Here is a 21,615-nt window from a genome sequence, read left to right as displayed (position 1 = left end):
CACACACACACACACACACACACACACACACACACACACACACACACCATAGCTACAATATGAAATCAAAAGACCCTAAGAGCTCTAGATTTTTTAGTAGTAAGCCTTGCTTTATTACATCAATTGATCTAATAATGTTACTCAATCTCTCCTTTGCCTACTAAAGTACTGATTCTTCTTTAACCATATTTCCAGTGATTACTTGACTGATACAAGGTCAACATAAGTTCTAGAGATTCCTCTATTTTATAATTTAGCTTCTTCTGAAGTTATACTTAAAAGGATTGTCTTAAAACATTTATAAACATAATTTTTATTAGATGTTAATTCACATTTTTAAATAGAATCTAATAGTCTAGGGAAAAAAAACATTTGCCACACACTCTCCAATCCAGCCTCTGCACTGTTCTGGGACATTTCTTCTTCACCTTGAGGCTGAAAGAAGTCCCATGTCCAGGATCTCCTTGAATTGCTTGCTCTCAGTTTTTAACTTCTGCCACAATCCTCTTGTCAGACTCTCAGTCTTATTTCCACAACTTAGTCTCTTCACAGTTAGGTTGGTGATGCGCTCCCCATTATTACCATTTTTGTTTGCCTGCCCCCCTTGTGTTGGTGATCAAATTCAGGACTTCACACTACACAGAGCAAGTGTTTAGCCCTCATATCATTTACTATAAAAAGTCACACAAATAGGAAGCAATTTTTAAAGTAGGCATTTTGCATAAATAAGAATCAATACAACTAAGATATAAAGTGATCATTTAAGGATTATTCGATTTCTGAGCTCTCTCTCCTACAAATGCACAGTGTATATTAAAAAAAAATCCCTTAAAACATTTTAATTCTAAACATCTAAACTAATAACCTGGAGACACACAGGAATATACAAGGCTGTCTATATGCACATTTCATAAATATTATGTACTATGTGTAGATATGCAAATTGAAATTTTAGGATTAATTTATAAATTTAAAGTTTAAGTTTGTTACATTAATAATCTAAAAATATAAACAATGACAAAAAATTTATTATAAAATATATTTACTTTTATAAACTTAATTATCAATCATAGTTATAAAAGGAAAAGATGAAAATTAAATCATCCTTAATGTTGACTGAAATGGAAAGATGACTGAAGACATGAGCGGAGAAAGGGTGGAGCATAAACAGCCAAAAAGGGGATAAATGGTGTAAAAGACACAGAGCAAAGTTAAGATATAGGGCGAGTCCTTATTACTAAAGGAACCCAAAAACAAGGTAGTATTGCAGCATGGCATTCCCTGATGCTAGAGACTTGGCTTGGATGACAAGCTCATCTCAAACTTAGGGTTTTTGATTAATTTACGTCATATCTGCACTAGGACTAACACAAGCACAAACCTGAATGTGTTAAGAGTATTATTTTAAGTTTCTAAACACAAGTAAATTATGACTACCAGAAGAGCTGCCTCTAGAACTTAACTTTTTTTACTCAGAACACAAAGCATATCACCTCACCTGATGTTGATACCTTGCTTGTATATTTTACAGGCATCAGAAGGCAGAATTCGGGAAAGCAAAGGCACTGTAATTTCAGAAACAAAAGGTTAAAAAGTAACTAAAGTCTAAGAAATTTGTAAATTTGTAAAAGCAGCACAGTAAACATTTTAGTAATTTACGAAATGTTGATGGTTGCCTTTAAGTTATCTCCCTCTCAAAATCTTGCTCAGCTGCAGTGTCAATGCACTTTACTATGCGTTTATCCCCACCTACTTCAAAGAATAAGTAACAACTAACTCCACTTCAGAATGCCAAGTGATACCAATGAGAAAATACTACCTGGGGTCACTAAACACCCTTTCATGCTAAACAGGAAATCCTGGTTCTAAAAGATCCCTTAAATATCATTTGGAAAAACAGTAGAAAAGTAACATATTAAGAGACATCTTTGAGGCAGCTGTACTTAAACTTGATTCCTAAATATATACCCTTTTTACTTAGGCTCACTGTGCCTCAATTTCAAAGTCTGTACAAGAAAAACCACACCATTTGCCCATCAACTTCTATCCTCCTAGGGTCTCTCACTCAACTGGGAGCTCATCAATTTGGCTAGAATGGCAATCCCTGGACGCCTTACCTCCACTTCTCTGCACAGAATGACAGGCATGCACTGCTGTGCATCCAGCATTTAACCCAGGTGCAAGCATCAGAACTCACTCATGCTTGAGCAGCAAGCACTTTACCACCTGAACATCTCCCTAGGCCCTAAGTTGTGAGTGTGCACACCTAATGCATTCTGAAAGTGTACCTTGTATTAAAGGGTATGAGTGTCAATGCAATGCTCCAAACTAAGTTGTATTTATCAATCATCTATGGGCTCCAAACTTTAAAATGTCTTATTTTTCAAGCTGTAAAATGTAAACTACTACTAGTTTTTAGTAAGATCCAGAAAGACCTATTAATAGATAGTATATAACAAAATATACTATACATATATAGAGAGAATATCATTGTAGCATATAAAATAATTAGAAGAAGTATATGTAATGTGCGTAACTTCCAAATTATATTCAATTTATATAAAAATATACTTCGCATTTTTGTCAATATTTGGTTTTAATACCTATTTTAAAGATAAATACCACTAATCATTCAGATTACTTTATAACACAAAAGTTAACTTAAATGCTGGTAAAAATGTTTTTGAATACAAATTTATTAAATCTTTAATAAAAATAAAATTATGCTGGGATGGTGGTACATGATTTTAATCCCAGCATTCAAGAGGTAGATGGATCTCTGTGAGTTCTAGACCAGCCTGGTCTACAGAGCAAGTTTCAGAACAGAGAAGTCTTGTTTTGAAAAACCAAATAAATAAAGATATAATAAAATAAAATTTAGTTTTTCAATTAGCTTTATAAAAAAGTATGGGCCATTTTCATAAAACTCTGTTTTTGGACATTAAGTTTTCTCTGAGCAGATTCACATTTGATAAAAGGAGAGCCAATTCCATTGCTATGCTAAATTAATAAATGGATGCACAATCAAAACCTTTTATAAAAAACAAGTTCTAGCCTGACAGTGGCCATGAAGTATTTAAGGGGCAAAATGACTGAAAGATGATGAAGTAAAAAGAATTTTAAGCAAATTCTTAGAAATTACAGAACTATACTTCAAACTTTCTTAAAATGATTACTCTAATAACCCATAATTTTTCTTTTTTTTGAAGTTCTTTACATTAAATTATAATATTTTTAAACCTTTATTTTACTTTTTGTTTTATGTGTAAGCCTGAGTATGCATGCTATATCTACGAAGACCAGAAGAGGGCATTCAATCCCCTGAACTGGAGTTACAGGCAGTTTGTGAGCTGCCTGATGTGGGTGCTAGAAACTGAACCTGGGTCTTCTGCAAGAGCAGAACTGCTCCTAACCATTGAGCCCCAGTACTCTTTTTAAAAGGTTCAACACTGTAGTACTCTAACTAAACATGGCCTGACTGAGCATGAATTTGAACCTGTAGCTACAATTCTGCCTCAGCCCCAGTGGTACTAGGATTGCAAAAATATAAGATGTAAGACTAAATTACTATAGTTTTCAAGCTTGTTTTTGTTACAAAAAATATTTTTAGGTAGTTTTCCATCTTAAAAACTAGAATTTTGAGAACTGCCTCTCTAGCTGGGAATGGAATATTACTAGTAGGTACAACTAGTAGTTGTTACAATGATTATGCTAAACATGATGAAGACAAGTATCAAATGTGTCATGCTAGTATGTCTATAATTGCACTTTTATAATAAAACATAGCACACTCTTACCCCAGCTTTGAAAATCCCAGTGAAGTTCTAGGTAAAAGTCACCTAACTGAGAAATAAAATAAGAAAAATTACTAAATGGACTTTAGTTATAAGCTCTGATACTTACAATGTTCCCCCTGTCCCCATCCCTACCCCCAAAAAACTACCTGATTTCATTAAAGATCTAAAGATAAGAGGAGAAATAAGAGATTATTTTTATATTTATGTTTGGATTTGAAAAAGAACACAATTATCAAAATACCTTCTTGTAACACCAACATCAGGAAGATGTGGCCACCAACCATGACACCATAATGCACCTCTTCTAGAGTACCTGTCTAATTTATTAAATGTTAATAATATCTTCCCAGTTCAAAGAAAATATGCTTCTACCAAAATCTCATAACCCCAGAATTTTACTTCAATTACTTAATTTAAAAATAATTTTCAGCATTTATTAACCCTTAACTGGTGAGAATTTAACTTCATTTTAAAAGACTGCTGAAGGGGCTGGAGAGAGGTTCAGAGGTTAAGAGCAATGCTGCTCTTGCAAAGCACCAGATTCGGTCCTGAGCGCCCACGCTGGACAACTCACAGCGGCCCATAATTCCAGCTCAAGTGCCCTTTGGCCTCCCTGGGAACCCTACTTACCTACATACACCAACACACCTACACACACACACGCACACACACACACACACACACACACACTTTTAGATGCTTTTTAAAATTATAATTAACTGTCTTAGAATCAACTTACCTCTTTTAGGGCTTTTAACAACCTAGGTCGCTTTTCTCCAACACTCTCCCTAGATTGCTGCTTGAGTTTCCTTAGAAGAGCTGTGACTAGAATTTAAAAGAAACAACTGATTTGTAATATTCTTTATTTTTTCTATGATTAAGTTTCTAAAATGAATGTTATCGCTTTTTAAATTTTTTACATTTATATTACATTACTGGGTGTGTGTGTGTGTGTGTGTGTCTATGTGTAATATGTGGGCATGTGTGAGTGTAAAATGTGAGTTGATCTGCTCCTTCCACCTTTATATCAGTTCTGTGTATTGAACTTGGCTCAGCAGGCTTGAGTTGTTAGGTAGCAATTGCCATTACACACTAAAGCATCTTTCTGTCCCTTGTTCCTTTTCTTAAGAAATAAAAAAACGTTAAATTTTAAAAACTCAGGGCAGTAATAAAAGTCCCCAATGAAAAATTTTTAAAGATTTCTTTATGTATATGTGTGTGTGTGTGTGTGTGGTATGTGTGTTCTGTGTCTCTATGTATGTGTGTGTGTGGTATGTGTGTCCTGTGTGTCCTGTGTGTTTATGTATGTGTCCTCTGAGTGTGTCCTGTGTGTGTGAATATCCTGTGCGTATGTCGGGGGGGAAGGCTGTGTGTGCCCTGTATGTGTGTACATGCACACATAGGAGTCAGAGGGGAGTGTTAGATCACCTAGAACTAAAGCATCCGACATGGTGAGTCACTCCTTCCCCTATGAAGGCTGGGAACACTTCAGTCCTCTAAAAGAGCAGCAAGAGCTCCTAACTGCTGAGACCTCTCTCCAGCCCACTAATATAAAACTTTTTAAGAAAAACTGGGCTAGTAGAAAAGAAATTCTAATATGGTAGTCTAAATTTATCTTCGCAATTTTTAGTCATCTATTATGAATTCACTGAGTATTTTAGCAGAGATAAAAACCTGAAAATACACATATGACTTGAGATCTCACAAAGCTTGTGTAAGGAAGAATATTGGATAATTAATTCAAATGTGCTAAATAAGCAACTGGATCATTTTGAAAATTTGTCACAGGCACCTCTTTTAAAAATGTGTGTGTGTGCGCGCGCGCGCACACACGCACACGTACATGTACATGTGTGTGCCCACGTGTGCACATGAGGCCTAAATGATGAAGACTGCCAGGCCTAAAGAGACAGCAAATCAACAGACTGTGGTATGCCCAAAAATTAGACAGTGCCCAACAGAATTTTCAAAACTACCATAAAGCCATATGCCATGACATAAACCCACAAAAACATATAATGAACAGGCCCTAGAGACCAAAGATAACCCTGTGTGAACAAAAAGCCATAGGTGTCTATGGAAATCACAGGAAATGCTGGAAATTATGTAAAAGAGTTAATTAAAGTTATATCTATTTTTCCCCTGATGTGCTTAAGCCATTATTGCTCATTGGGTAAACATTTTAAGGCAGAAAACCAATATAACAAAATCTGAAATTGAAATTAAATTGTCCTTGAGAAGTAGTTTAGCATTTTGTAATTTTTTTTTCTTTTTTCTTTTTCTTTTTTTAGAGACCACCTCTCCTGTATTCTGGGCTGGCCTTATAACTGACTATGTAACAGAAGGCCTCAACTTCTGATCTTTCTGCCTCCACCTCCCCAGTGCTCACATGCCCAATTTTACATAGTATTAAAGATCAAACTCAGGGATTTATAAATATTATGTATTCATGCCAGCAAGATTTTGCTGAAAGGATCCTGATATAGCTGTCTCTTGTGAGGCTATGCCAGTGCCTGGCAAACACAGAAGTGGATGCTCACAGTCAGCTATCAGATGGAACACAGGGCCCCCAATNGAGGAGCTAGAGAAAGTACCCAAGGAGCTGAAGGGGTCTGCAACCCTATAGGTNGAACAACAATATGAACTAACCAGTACCCCCAGAGCTCGTGNCTCTAGNTGCATATGTAGCAGAAGATGGCCTAGTCAGCCATCACTGGGAAGAGAGGCCCCTTGGTCTTGCAACCTTCATATGCCCCAGTACAGGGGAACACCAGGGCCAAGAAGTGGGAGTGGGTGGGTAGGGGAGCAGGGAGGGGAGGGTATAGGGGACTTTGGGGATAGCATTTGAAATGTAAATGAAGTAAATACCTAATAAAAAAATTGGAAATAAATAAATAAATATTATGTATTCTACCAATTGAGCTACATTACCAGCCCTGAGTGCTTATACTGTAACACAAAACGTTAATAAAATTAGCAGAAATTAAACAAAAAGACAAGTAGATCACAAAGATTTTGCTAATAATTTATATTAAATTTTCTGATTTATCAAAAAAAATCTATGCCATAGAAAATTTCACAGTAGCAAAATGAAGACTTAAAAGCCATCTCCTTAAACACCATCACAAATACAATTTCACACTGACATTCCTAAATGCATACTATTGGTTCAGTTACGGCTCCTTTAAGAGTTCAAGGAAGAGTTTTGTTGTTGCTGCTGTTTGCTCTTTTAATAAGGCAGGGTCTGATGAGCTAGCTTGGAGCTCACAATACATAATAGTTCTCTTACGTGATAGGCTATAGTGAAATATAAAATTGAGTAACTACAGACCTATCTTGAAGTTGGTTTTCCATGAGAATTGTTTCCTGGCTTTCCTCATAGATGATAAATTCAAATTGACAAAGACTCATGACTTATTCTCTTTACTTTAATACACAAAAGGTCTTACACGTTCTTTTACTGGGAATAAATGATCCTTGGAAGTTCCACAGTCCTCACAACTTTTCCCTTCACTCTGCTAACTGGTTAGAAAAATAAAAGAAAGGGCTTCAGACACCTGCTACTCCTTTCTCAGGTGTCTTCAATATGTACATTTTAACTTTCCCCTGAAATAATTCAATGATGAGAACTATTTCTTTTTGTTTGTTTGTTTGAGACAGGGTTTCTCTGTATAGTCCTGGCTGTCCTAGAACTCCCTTTGTAGACTAGGCTGGCCTCGAACTCAGAAATCCGCCTGCCTCTGCCTCCTGAGTGCTAGGATTAAAGGCGTGTGCCACCAAGCATGGCTGAGAACTAGTTCTTGCTCTCATATGGATTTCTGATTATTCGTCCACAAGGAAAACTGTCAGTATAACTACAAAAAGCACAAATGCCAATTTATCTGTAAAAATACCATTATCATATATTATCATCATATATTACATTTTACAGTCAAATACAGCCTCATCATCAAAGTCGTCCAAGAAATTCAGGCAATCTGCACATGTTCTATTACATGTTGGATTACATATAGAACTGAATCCTAAGAAAGAACTCAGAAAATCCAAAACCTAGCAAAAAAGACACATAGCAGCCCGAAAATAGTCAATGCTACAGAATTCTTCTTCTATAAACATGACATTTTTTTTTCTGTATAGCTATTCTTCATTGATTTTTCCTACCTGAACTATGAAATATTCATAGTAGCAGGGAGATGATGCTTCCTTTCAAACTAACAAATACACTTGATAAAAAAAATAAGATCTTTGTATCAGGTATGATGGTTTTTTTTTTTAAACAGTATGTTCAGAGATTAAAACATTCCATTCTGCAGGCAGCTACTTAAGCAAGAAGGTAAACAACTCAGAATAGCTTCATTCAGAAGTCCCCAAAACTGATCAGATTCACCAGGTCCCTCTGTACCAGAGTTAGTAATAAACGCTGAAGAGTCCCTCTCACATGAAGTTAGGCCAAGCTGCAAAGAAGACTAATCAGACCAGACCAGCTGCCTGCAAGAAACAGAAACCGGCTAAGTTGCCTGGGAGAGGCTTAGAATAACTGATGCACCTGGAAAGGACACTCTGAAACCTGTTGATCTGACTTCAGGCTGTGCAGTGCACTACAGGTTCCTACTTTTGTGAGCTGGGGTATGCTTTGGTGATATAATTGTCTTTGAGTCATTTCTGCTCCTGTAAATAGGCCCTCACCCTTATTTCTGTAAGTAATAACAATAAAACTCACTGATTCACCAAACTGAACTTTGGTGGTATCTGTACCTAAGGAAAAACCAAATTGTATTCTAAGGAGATTCTAGAAGGCTTTAAAGTCTAAGTGGCAGTTCACGCAGAACAATACAAGTAAATATTATCAAGCCTGACCGAGGGGTAGATAATCATCCCCCAAGCAAAAGGTTATGCTAGTGGTGGAGATGGTTTGCCAGAGCCCCACACCCACACCCCAACAGCCTTGTAGGGCCCAGAGCCCAGGGAGTCAGCAAGTGCAGCAGGAGAAAGCACGGCCACATTTACCTTTAGCCCTGAGGAGATCTGAGCAGATTAAGTCTGTCCCTGAGTATATCGAGTACAGAGAAATGTAGGGAGGTCCCGTGAAAGATCTCCAGGATAAGAAAGCAAAATGACTCAAAGAATGAACCAAGAGACAGCACATTTCCTAGCTTCCAGCAAAGTCTACATCCACCAAAAATAGGTAAGCACTGTTAACATCATGATTAGTTTTTATTCTGTTTAGTACACTAATAATTATGCAAAAACAATAATTTGCAAGAAAAAACAATGAAGTCTTGACTTCAAATGTCTTAGCACCAATATAAGGAGGCTTTCCCACATGACTCAACGGTTCTGCTGCTCAATACTAGAGTTCTCAAGTCATGGATAATTCATGTTTAAGCTTACGGATTTCTCAGTAGAAGTCACACCACAAGAAAAATATCTCAGCACCTCAATTTGTACTTTTTAAAGTACTACTTACTCATCTGTCTGTCACCATAGCTGATGGCTTCCGCAAGAGGGCTCCATCCCTGAGCATTTTTCACCTTTACTGGAGCATTGTGAGCCAACAGTAAATGTGCACATTCTGTAGCATAAAATAGGAATAACGATCAGACATACAATTTCTAGAATCTTTAATGAGTGTTATGCAAAAGAAATCAGATTACTACATATGTGAAATAATGTTCTATATATAATTAACTTATAAACTCCCATGTATATAATGTATAAGGTCCCCAGAGTCAAAGGAACTCAACCTACCTAAAAGTAAATTGGATACTCTCTGAAAAAAAGTATTGCTTCCTGTCTCTAAAGAATATTTGAAGTGTTTTACATGAACTAAAGATAACCTATGAACCTTAAGAGTAATTTATACAAATATCTACAGTTCAGCTAAGCATGGTGGTGCATACTTTTAATCTAAGCACTTACTTGCAAAACAGAGGAAGGTGGATTTCTGAGTTATAAGATGCTAACCTACTCTGTACCTTGAGTTCCACACAAGCCAGGGCAAATGGTAAAACAGTGTCTCAAGAAAAAAATCTACAACCCAAAAAGACCCAAAGGAGAATCTGCCTATCTGCTATGTCAATGAAGCGCTAATTATTTATTTCAGGGAAAAAAAAAAAAAAAGCTGGGACTGGAGAGATGGCTCAACGGGTAAGAGCACTGGCTGCTCTTCCGAAGGTCCAGAGTTCAAATCCCAGCAACCAAATGGTGGCTCACAACCACCGGTAATGAGATCTGACACCCTCTTCTGTGTGTCTGAAGACAGCTACAGTGTACTTATATATAATAAATAAATAAATCTTTAAAAAAAAAAAAAAAAAAAAGCTAGGCTGGAGAGATGGCTCAGTGGTGAAGAGCACTAACTGTTCTTCCGAAGGTCCTGAGTTCAAATCTCAGCAACGACATGGTGGCTCACAACCATCTGTAATGTGATCAGATGCCTTCTGGTGTGTCTGAAGACAGCTACAGTGTACTTACATATAATAATAAACATATCTTTGGGCCAGAACGAGCAGGGCCAGAGGAAGCAGAGGTCCTGAGTTCAATTCCCAGCAACAACATGAGGGCTTACAACCATCTGTACAGCTACAGTGTACTCATATACATAAAATAAATAAATCTGAAGAAGAGGAAGAGGAGGAGGAAGAGGAGGAGGAGGAGGAGGAAGAGGCGGAGGAAGAGATTGGATTCCCTGGAAATAAGATTTACAAAGGGTTGTGAACTGCTATATAGTAATGGGAATTGAACCAGGTTCTCTGAAAGAGCAACAAGTGCTCTTAACTACTGAGCCATCTCTCTAGCCCCTGGTTAAGTGATTTTCAATGACAAAACTGAGGCTGACAAGATGGCCCACTGGGTAAAGGCTCTTGTTACCAAGAGGTAATAACCTGACTTTAATCCCCAGGACCCATGTGGCAGGAGAACCAACTTCCACAAGTTGTCCTTTGATTTCCATACACATGCAGTAGTATGTATGAAGCCACATGAATACACACAAATATGATGTTTTAATGATAACTATGAATGAAGTTAAACATTAAAAGTATTTACTAACCTTTATTTCCTAACATCACAGCAAGATGTAAAGGAGTGTTTCCTAAAATTGAAAACAAAATTAAATTAGAAGCCATAACAACATAAGAAATTTTATTTAAGTGTGGTTTCTGCTCCTTCAGGATTGACACATTTTAAGCAGAAATTACACTTTTGTTTTCTGTGACAAATTCAGAAGGGGGCAAAAAGTACAGCTCAGAGTACTTCCCTTGACCTGCCCAAAAGCAACCAGCAGGACATTTACTCTCTGAGATGTTCCCAAAGACTTCAGATTCCTTCTGGTGCTCATCATACCAGTCTTTGTGGGGACACTAACTATTCATGTGGGGACAGAAAACAATAAGAATCAGTCTTAGTCCTCAAGAAGTTCAGAGTTCTTTCAACTGTATGAAACAGGACTCTTTAATAACTGTTAAACACCAAGATATCAAGAATCTCTTTAGGGAGCTGCAGAGATGGGTAAGCAGGTAAGAGCACTGGCTGCTCTTCCAGAGGACCCAGATTCAGTTCCCAGAACCTGCATGGTAGCACACTACCACTGGTAACTCCTGTTCTAAGAGATCTAATGCCCTCTTTTGGTCTATGTGGACACTGCATATATGTGGTATGCATGAAAACATGCAAACGCTCATATACATAAAAATACATGAAAATAAAAATGTAAAACTAAAAATAAAGGGAACTAATTTCAATAAAAAGTAGTATGAATATGCCCACTATCCTGTAGGGAAATGCTACTATGCTTAGGATAAACTGGTGAGATAGTTTCAGCTCTTCTCACAATTCTGTATACAATCATTCCTCAGTATCTGAAGGTCAGTAACTGGGCTGCTAACTGTGAACGATCTCCCATAAAATGATCAGTATCTGTCTATGATCCACACGTGGCTCTTGCATGCCTTACACCTGGAGACTGTAGACCTGAAGACCATAAAGACCACATATGGTAGCTATGCTAATTGTTGGAAGAAGTAACAAGAAGGAAAAATGCTGCCAGCAACCAGAAAAGGACTTGTAGGTTCTCTGGACTATTCTTCCAACCTTTCTAAGGGTATGAAATATTTCAGAATTTCAAGATTCATTTTTAAACAGTTTTCAAAGAAGAAAAAATGTTTTGGGGGATGGCTCAGTGGATAAAGGTGTTTGCTACCAAACATGAAAACCTCAATTTGAATCCCAGGGGCAGATATGGTAGAAGGAGAAAACTGAATCCTGCAAGTTGTCTTTGACCATACATCCACACAGCGAAAATAAATGTTTTTTAAAAATCTTTTTTCAGTACTTTTCCCTAAAATATACAAGATATTTCTGCCTTTGGGACCACATCTAATTTTAGACTAAGCATGCCTGTAGGCACAGCAACAGTGAAGCAGAGACAAGAGTATTATGAGTTCAAGGCCTGTATGAGCTTTATGCAACTCTATCTCAAAAGAGAAAAAACATTTTTCCTTTATATCTTTAAATAGTTGTCTAATCCAGTAGCTCTTATTTTCATTTTCAAGTAAAATGTATATGCTGCACACTGTATTTATATTTTACATCTTTTAGATTTACTGCAATTCTTTATTACTTTTAGTACAGTTTATATATCACTCAATTTGCTATAGTGTCAAGATACTGACAAGTAAATTTAATTTATTTAACCTATATTTTAAATTTCCTGTTTCTTGTATACGGATTCATTTTCTTTGGTTTTAGAGAAATAATCCTTGTAAATGGATTAATGAAAAATCAAGCAGTTATTACCCAAATCTTCTGTTTCTCTCAATATTACTATTAACATCTTCTGCAAGAATGACCTTTTTTCTTATAATGAATATCTTTCAGAGATATCCCAAGTGGACTTTATTTTCTGCTCACCCATCCTGCAATAAATAGGGATGAGTACCCTAAACCCCTCTAAGCACTCACTACAGCTGATAATCATAGCACTTCCCTATGAGATTCTCTTCAACAGTGCACTCAAGGAACTGGAAAAGCGAGGTTTGCTATTAAAAAAAAAAAAAAAAAAAAGTGAAAGATAAAATAGTATAAAATAAACCCTGAAAATTATGAAATACCAATTTAGAAATTAAGGACCTAATTACAACAAAACCACTAAATTTACAGACCAGTTTAAATGTAGCAAGAACAAAGCATTAGTTGGTCAAACACTGGCTTTTTGCCCAACCCCACCCACCCTACATTCCAGACAGTCTCTGTGCAGCCCTGGCTGTCTTTGAACTCATCCACCTACTTCTGCCTCAGAGTGCTTAATTAAAGGTGTTGCATCACCACGCCTGGCAGACCAAACACATTTTTTGGTTTTCAGAGTGGACAAAGTAGTAGGTAACACCATCTCACAGGCAGGAGCAAAACAGTAAAGGATGAAGACCCTTGAAAGTGGGAATTCCCCTGTGTTCTGCTTGCTGGTCCTCCAAGATGTGAGTGAGTTAACAGCAGAGCACACTTCTGATGGCCACAGCTGAGAGCATCCCCAGCATGGACACAAAACCCATCTCTCTCAAACTGTTTAATCAGGTATCTAATCACATGAAAAGCAACTAATACACCACCAATACGACTCAAGTTGGCAAAGTCAAAGCAATCTCCATGAAAATACCTAGTAATTTTTCTCATGAATTGAAAGCTGGTGTTAAAATTTGTATGAGAATTATCTAGGAATCCAGAACATCATCATGTTGACAAATGGCAAAGCTTTCCAGCCTCAAGCTCACATCTTCTGAATAAGGTTTGTGGCTGCTCTGGAAACAACTGGTAAACTTAGTGCCCTGAACCAGGGGTTTACAGATCTGATCCAAACAGCTGCCTGCATTTGGCTTCCAGAACAGAGCACTTTCTAGTCACTACTCAACTTTCTAGAGGCAATCACACTACAGTGCTGTTTAAATGTCCTCTCACAGTCAACTTATTTCTGGCATTACTGTGTTTTTACAATGTCAGGTTCATCAAACAAACAAACAAACAAAACCCTAAAACACCATATGATCAAACAACCTCACTCTGGGGTATAGTGACTGTCATCCCTTTGGGGATTGAGTGACCCTTTTACAGTGGTTGCATATCAGATATTTACATTACGATTCCTAACAGCAGCAAAATAAGTTATGAAGTGGCAACAAAAATTATTTTATAGTTGGAGGCCACCACAACATGAGGAACTATATTAAAGGGTTGTGCAACACTACCATTCTGTCAGAGATGCCTGCACTCATGCAGTGAGGACAGAGTCAATCAAGTATACAAAGAAATAGATAAGACTTTTAAAATGAGAACACACAATGGAATATTACTCAACCATAAAAGTTTTACTCTTTTCTGGCAACATGGATAGAAGTAGAAGACATCATATTAAAGGAAGGGAGATAAGCAGGAGTATAGAGACAAATACTGCTGTTCTTATTACATTTGGTGAAAATTTAAAAAAAAAAAAAAAGCCAGTTACAAAGCACAGAAAGACAAACCCTGCTGTCATTCATCTGTAGATGCTACAGGAGCTAAACCAGTAGACACTGAGTACAGAATGGACAACAGCATCAAGCACAACTGAGGCGCTGTCTGGCACAATAAGGCAATGACAGACTACAACTATGATTCAGAGTAACTGGAGGTTAGAGTCTGAGGGTTCCCAAGACAAAGAAAATAAAAATATCTAAGGAACTAGAAATGCTAGTTATGTTGATCTGGTCATTAAACAATGACCACACCGATCAAATTACAGTAACTTATTCCATAATTACGTGGAAATACTGTATCAATGAAAAAAATGCTGCTTCTAACAAAATTAGGACTTCAGAAAATGAAGTGCATTGTCCAGACAAATGACAAGAGCAGCTTAAGACGTTTTAATTAGCAGGCATGGTGGGGCACACACCTTTAATCCCAGCACTCGGGAGGCGGAGGCAGGCAGATTTCTGAGTTCGAGGCCAGCCTGGTCTACAATGTGAGTTCCAGAACAGCCAGGGCTACACAGAGAAAGTGTCTCGAAAAACCAAAAAAAAAGACATTTTAATTAAAAACATAAATTTCTTTAGTGTATGCCATACTAGAATGGAGCATATTTTAAGGTTTGTTTCTGCATTTAATTAGAAATAAAACATTTTACCTACCCTGAACAAAGGCTGGATTAAACTACCACTACCGAAAAATAAAACTTCTGAAAGAGTATCTACTTTTACGAAGACTCACCGTTATAAATGGAAAGAGGTTTTCAGAGCCTCTCAGATAGCTGAGGAAACTCTGGATACTACACCAAAACTCATGAAGTAATGATTTCTCAAAGGTATTTGCAATTGGGGAAATCCAAATTCTATCAGGGTCTCTTAACACACTGGCTTCTCTTGTACTCTGGGTAGAAACTGTGTGTGTGTGTGTGTGTGTGTGTGTACACGCACGCGCACGCACACACGCGTGTTCAACCGCTCGAGTGTTGCAAAGAACCAACCTTGAGGCTTCACTCTTTAGAGCCCCTAACTCTTTGCTACACTCCCAACCTGAGACATGATTACAGAATACATGCCATCATAGCTGGAATATCACTATCTGGAAAAGTTTATGGCCATCCAGGTACTGATACATTCCAATAGACAGTATCAAAACAGCATTCTGAATATGATCAGAGAAATAGTTTTAAGAAGTAGAACCTGGTAAGCTTAAAATGACAGTAGAACCTGGTAAGCTTAAAATGACAGAATTAAGTTTTCAAAATTCCAACTTGCCTTTTGTTTAGTTGGGTTTTTTGTTGTTGTTGTTTTGTTTTGTTTTGTAGACTTGATCTCTCTGTGTAGACCTGCCTATAATGGAACTTAGATCTGTAAACCAGGCTGGCCTTAACTCACAGAGATCTACCTGCCTCTGGTGAAATAAAAGCATGGGCCACCACAGCTCAGCTAAGCCTTTTTTTTTTTTTTTTTTTTTTTTTTTTTTTTTATATTTTTTTTTTTTTTTTTTTTTTTTAAAGATTTTTTTATTTATTTTATGTGAGTACACTGTTGCTGTCTTCAGATATAGCGGAAGAGGGCATCTGATCACATTATAGATGGTTGTGAGCCACCATGTGGTTGCTGGGAATTGAACTCAGGACCTCCAGAAGAGCAGTCAGTGCTCTTAACTGCTGAGCATCTCTCCAGCCCAAACCTTATCCTTTTAATTGATAGCAAACCTTATTCTTTTCATTGGCAGGAAATACAGTTTTGTGCCATATGGGATCAAGCTTATCCCATTTTCTTTCCAGAGAAAAACCTGCCAAATATCTAATTTGTCTATAAACTGCATGCCCTCCCCCAAGAAAAAACATCGTTCTGTGGAGAAATGGTATGTAGTTCACCTGTAGCCACCTTCAGAAATGTTTTTTCCCTTACTGCCCTCACATACAGAAGAGCATTGTACATAGTGCCTACATAGCATCAAGGACACCCCAGAGGCAAGCATTCAGCAGGGTTTCTGTGCTCAGTGCACAGGCCAGCACAGAGAAGGCAAGCAGTGACTTGTGTTATGAGACAGTTTTGACCTACACACCCATTAATTAGGCAAAGCAAAAAATTACACATACCAGATCCAGTACAGCTCCAAGTTGTCCTGACACATGTAAGCTCCATCCAGACAAGGGAGAAATTCTCTCTCAAAAATGCTACTACTGTAGTAAATTCACAGAACACCCTACATCCACTCCATCCCTCACTTCCAGTAACATCTATTTACTCTAACAGCTGTTCCACAATCCTGTGTGCAAACATCTGTGGACACCTACTGCTTAATGGAGCAGTAAAGTGAGCTTTGCAACCACAGTCAGACCTCAGCTGAAAACTCCTGATTGCATTCCATGTTGGTACATAAAGAAGCCCTCCCAGAGTCTACAGCACACTTACCGCAGACTGCCTCAAGTCTCTGAACTCGAGCTGCATTTACATTTTCTGCTCACTTCATCAAACAGTTGTTATCCCAACCCATAATGGCAGTTGCTGCATTCAATTCACTGGCTGTCTACTCTCTAGTCACATGGCTTTAACTAGCATGCAACACAAGAACAGGAATTATGCTAATCTGTTCACCTGTGCATCTCCAGCACCAAAAAACACTACCACATATTAGAAGCTCCATGTTTATCTGCTGAATGAATAGATCAATCAACTTAGTGGGGAAAAAACAAAACCAAAAAACTGGAAACCATCAAAAACCAAGAGAGCAGTTTCAAATCTGTTTTAACTCTCAAAAATATTTTCACTCTAGAACAAGAACGATTCCTCTGAACTATCCTTGAAAACCAACCAAAAGATACACATAAGGGCATTGCCAAAAGTCTAGCAAATCCAAGAGTCAAGTAATCTTGCCCTCAGTTGTACTGATAGGCAGTATTAATACACCATCAAATTAAATCCTCAAAAATCTACCTAAACCTCAACAACAAAGCAGCTATTGCAAGCCACAGAACTGACAGCTGGTGACACACCAGCCAACAGAACCAAAAGCAGAAATCACCAAATTTCCAAAACACCAGCAATTTTTCACAGCTCTGAAGGACTTCACACATCTAGCAATCTCAGCACTGTCAGACACCTCAAAGCTTCTAACATTCAGGAAGATCTAATTAACTTAAGGATGTTTAACTTAAGGAAAAAACAAATCTACATGCTTACCAAGCAGGATTTACGATCCAAACCAAGTTTTTAATCTATTTTTACCATTTTCAGTTCTGAAGTACTAAATAGTAAAATCACTAATGTTCATTATAAACACAAACTGTCCAAACTACTCAGAGCAAATGTGATTCAAATAAACCTTGACACTCAATGTAAAGGCTAGACTCCATCCTTTCTTTTTTAATTTACATTATTTATTTACATGTGTATGTGTGTATCTATGCATGCAGGCATGTGTGCCCACAGAGGCCAAAAAAGGGTGTCAGATCACTTATAGCCAGAGTTGCAGGCAGCTATGAGCTACCAACATTGATGCTGGGAGCCAAACTGCAGTCCTTTGTAAGAGTATCAAGTGCTCTTAACTATTAAGGCATCTCTTTGGTGCCTCAATCTTTAATTTTATATTAAAGGAGAAAACAACTTACTTGGCTAGACAGTGATGCCCCACACCTTTAATCCCAGCACTAGAGAAGCAGAAGCAGACAGATTTCTGTGAGTTTGAGGCGAGCTTGGCCTACAGAGCTAGTTCTAGGACAGCCAAGGCTACACAGAGAAATCCTGTCTTGAAACAGAAAAAAAGGAAAAAGAAAAACATAATTGAAGATATAATAATAAAGGTATAGCAATATTTTGTGTACTTCTAATGTGGTGTAACTTCTCTCCTGTTCTCCAAAAACTACTATTAAATAATCCACCCAGAATCATTTGGCACACTTGAACAGAAGGAAATATTTTGTCATATTTAACTTCTATTCATAAGCCCAGTATACAGTTTTTCTGAACATAATTAGAGGCTATACTTCAACATTTTATCAAGGAAAAAGCAATATGTAGCAAAAAGTTTACCAAAGATCAGTCCAAACTGAAGCTAATGAACAATAAAGTTAAACAGCAACCAGACTAGAAGTCAACAGGCTCTACACATACAGCAAATAATACATTAACTACAGAGCCCTGTGTTTGAAAATTGCAAACTGTTTTTGGTAAGCTGAAGCAGGAAATTCTCAAGCTTTAGGACAGAGTCCAGACTACATAATAAGACCTGTCTCGAAAATTGTAGGGATAGGTGACAGGGACACAAACATAAATGCAAGAAGGGTTAAAGCAGGGTAACAGCAGATCACTTGCTTTTCGAAAACACAGTATTAAAAAGATTTTATCTGGGCTAGAGGGATGGCTTAGTGGTTAAGAGCACTTGCTGTTCTTCCAGGAAACACAAGTTTGGTTCCTAACACCTACACCAGGCTGCTCGCAACCAAATGTAATTCAAGCTCCAGGGAAAATGATACCTGTGGCTTCCATAGGTACCTGCACTCACATGTACATACCCACATATAGACAAGACAAACACTCACAGACACATAACTAAAAGTAATAAAAACTGGCCAGGTATATTGACATAAATCTTTAATCCCAGCACTTGAGAAGCAGAGGCAGGTAGGTGGGTCTCTGAATTCAAGGACTGCCAAGGCTACGTAGTACAGGTCTATCTCAAATATATATATATATTTAACCTTTCAGTTTTTTGAAGATATATTTGACTTTTGTCATTAATAAGTGTGTGTGCTTGTGCATCTACGTGTGTATTTACCATATGTGTTCAGGTGCCTGGAGGCTACAAGGATCCCCTGGCAACAGAAGCTGCAAGGGGCTGTGAGTAGCCAAACAAGAAGCTAGAAATTACAGTGGGTCCTCCAGAAGAGCAGCAAATCTTCTGAACCCTGGTGCCACTTCTCCAGCCCTGTTTTGGTCTTGGACTATGAAGCCATGCAAGGCTACCCCTGCCTGACTAGCCACTGCAGTTCCAGAGAAGATCAGAGCAGGGGTGCCATCCTCACAGGGAAGATGAACAGACTAAGATTCCATGGACAGACAGTCTATTTGGGTTTTCATCTACTTATTTAAAACACTGAGTATTTACTATGTTTTAAAAACAACATGTGGTGGTTTGAATATGCTTGGCCTTAGGGAGTAGTAGAGGTGTGGCCTTGTTGGAGGAAGTGTGTCATTGTGGGGCTGGGCTTTGAAGTTTCTACCAGTGCCTGTGAGGAAGAATGGAACTTCAGCTCCTCTTGAACCTTGCCTGCCAGGAAGCTGCCATGATCCCATCTTGATGATAATGAACCTCTGAACCTGTAAACCAGCCCCAATTTAATGTTGTACTTTATAAGAGCTGCCTTGGTCAGTGTCTCTTCACAGCAATGGAAACCCTAAGGCATCATCTGAAACATTTCACGGAGGACATATGACAAATGGCTACAAAAGACAGCACTAACTGGAAAATGAGGAACAAATGACAGCTCCTGCAAAGATTCTAAAAGGCTATGGTGTGTATGAATGACCCAGTGCACTTATTCATGCCATTCCACAAAGAAATTTAAAGTCATGCAAAAGTTCTGCAGAAACTGAAAGCTACCTAGTGTCAGAGTCTTTCCACAAGGCTCCTCATAGCTGAGAAAAATGAATGGGGGCTACAAACTTCTACTATAAATACTAAGTGAACATGCACAAAAGGACTCTACTGCAAAATAAAACAAACGTTAGAACTGACTTTCCTACAATGCAGTGGCCACTCCCCACCAGCCGATAGTCACGAAGAGGTTAATATGAGCTTAGGAATTCTAGGCATTATTTCTATTTCTTTTGTTTTCTCCCTTTTTTGTTTTGTCTGTCTGTTTGGTTTTCAGACATGGTTTCTCTGTGTGGACCTGTCCACCCTGGAACAAAATCTGAAGACCAAACTGGCCTCCAGGTCAGAGATCCTCCTGCCTCTGCCTCCAAGAATGCTGAATTCAAAATCATGGGCCACCTCCTCTGGTCATTATTTTTAATTCTAGCCTCATGGTTTCTATTGCATGTGCAACCTTAGCAAAGTTCTGTGCCCCTCTGGACTCTTATGTGATAGAAACTCAGTAAGAGTCTTTTAATAAAATCATTTGACAAAGTCCACTTAAAGAGTAAAACTACAGGGCTGGATTCAACTGGTAAAATGCCCGCTAAACAACCTTGAGGACCCAAGTTTGAGTCCTCGATATTAAAGTTGGGTATGGGGGCAGGAGAGATCGCTCAGCAGTTGAGAGTACTAACAGCACTGATGAAACTTCCAGAAGACCCAGGTTCAATTCCCAGCACCCACATGGCAGCCCACAATTTTTTGTAACTCCAAGATCTGACATCCTCACACAGACATAAAGGCAGAATACCAATGCACACAAAAAATTGTTAAAATTTTTTTAATTTTTTTTTTTTTTAAAGTTGGATGTGGTAGCACATGCTTGAAATCCCAGAGTTGTAGAAACAAAGAAAGGCACATAAAATATAAATAAATCTAAAAGAAAAAGTTTTAATAGCTATGCTTGGGGAGGGGAAGGCAGCTAGAATAAGTTAACCTGCAGTAATGGGAACGGGATAAAGACAAGTCAGCTCTGTAGGTACTGTCTGTCCCAAGCCAGACAACCTGGGTTCAATTCAATCCTGGTATCTACACAATGAAGGAAACACTTATTTCTCCATAAGTTGTCCTTGGATCTTCACATACAGGCATGCAGAAATAAATTGGATTTAAAAAAAAAAGACTGATCTTAGAGTTTAACAGGGACATTATGAAACTACAGGCACAGCAGTGCCTCTTCCCTGAGTGTGCCAAAAAGACGCATGGTTGCACTTTTTACAGGCAAGAGCCCATAGCTGCTTTGATCATAAGTGATATAAAGGCAGCTAAATGAAATACAAAAAAGAAAAAAAGTGAATTTTGGTGGGTAAAGGACAGGAGTATCCTTTAAGGATATACAGAATTCTAATTATTCTGAAAATAATTTAACTTTTAAAAATGATAAATACATAACTAGCTCAACAATCAGTAATTCCAAAATTTCAGTAGTTCCTATGACATCCATTTATCTCTTAAAGAGCATTAACTTGCAAAGGGAATGTTTTGACCATTTTCAAAGAGACTTTAAGGCATGTAACTAAGTTCTAAAGGCAAAGATAAAACATAGCTACTACTAGACCATGTCTAAATAACATCCTACCATCCTACTAACCAATACACTAGGGCTACAATTCAACTGTTTAAGTCAGGATCTAATTCTCGGTAGCAGTCAAATGTGCTTGTTACAACAGCAGAGTAA

General features: G+C 37.8%; 1 protein-coding gene across 1 annotated transcript in view; it reads right to left on the bottom strand.

Annotated features, from left to right (window-relative positions):
* Positions 1-21,615, bottom strand: part of Ankrd13c (ankyrin repeat domain 13C) — a 45,972-nt gene that overhangs the window by 22,003 nt on the left and 2,354 nt on the right. Inside the window, exons 2-6 of the mRNA XM_021196040.2 lie at positions 10,849-10,890; positions 9,265-9,369; positions 4,537-4,622; positions 3,798-3,843; positions 1,499-1,565 (exon numbers count right to left, since the gene is read on the bottom strand). Of these exons, the coding sequence (XP_021051699.1) occupies positions 1,499-1,565; positions 3,798-3,843; positions 4,537-4,622; positions 9,265-9,369; positions 10,849-10,890 (346 nt within the window). The remainder of the gene's footprint in view (positions 1-1,498; positions 1,566-3,797; positions 3,844-4,536; positions 4,623-9,264; positions 9,370-10,848; positions 10,891-21,615) is intronic.

The sequence above is a fragment of the Mus pahari genome, chromosome 4, assembly GCF_900095145.1.
Source record: "Mus pahari chromosome 4, PAHARI_EIJ_v1.1, whole genome shotgun sequence".
NCBI lineage: Eukaryota > Metazoa > Chordata > Mammalia > Rodentia > Muridae > Mus > Mus pahari.
Note: the sequence above shows the minus strand (reverse complement) of the source record. Positions and strands in the feature narration are given on the sequence as shown.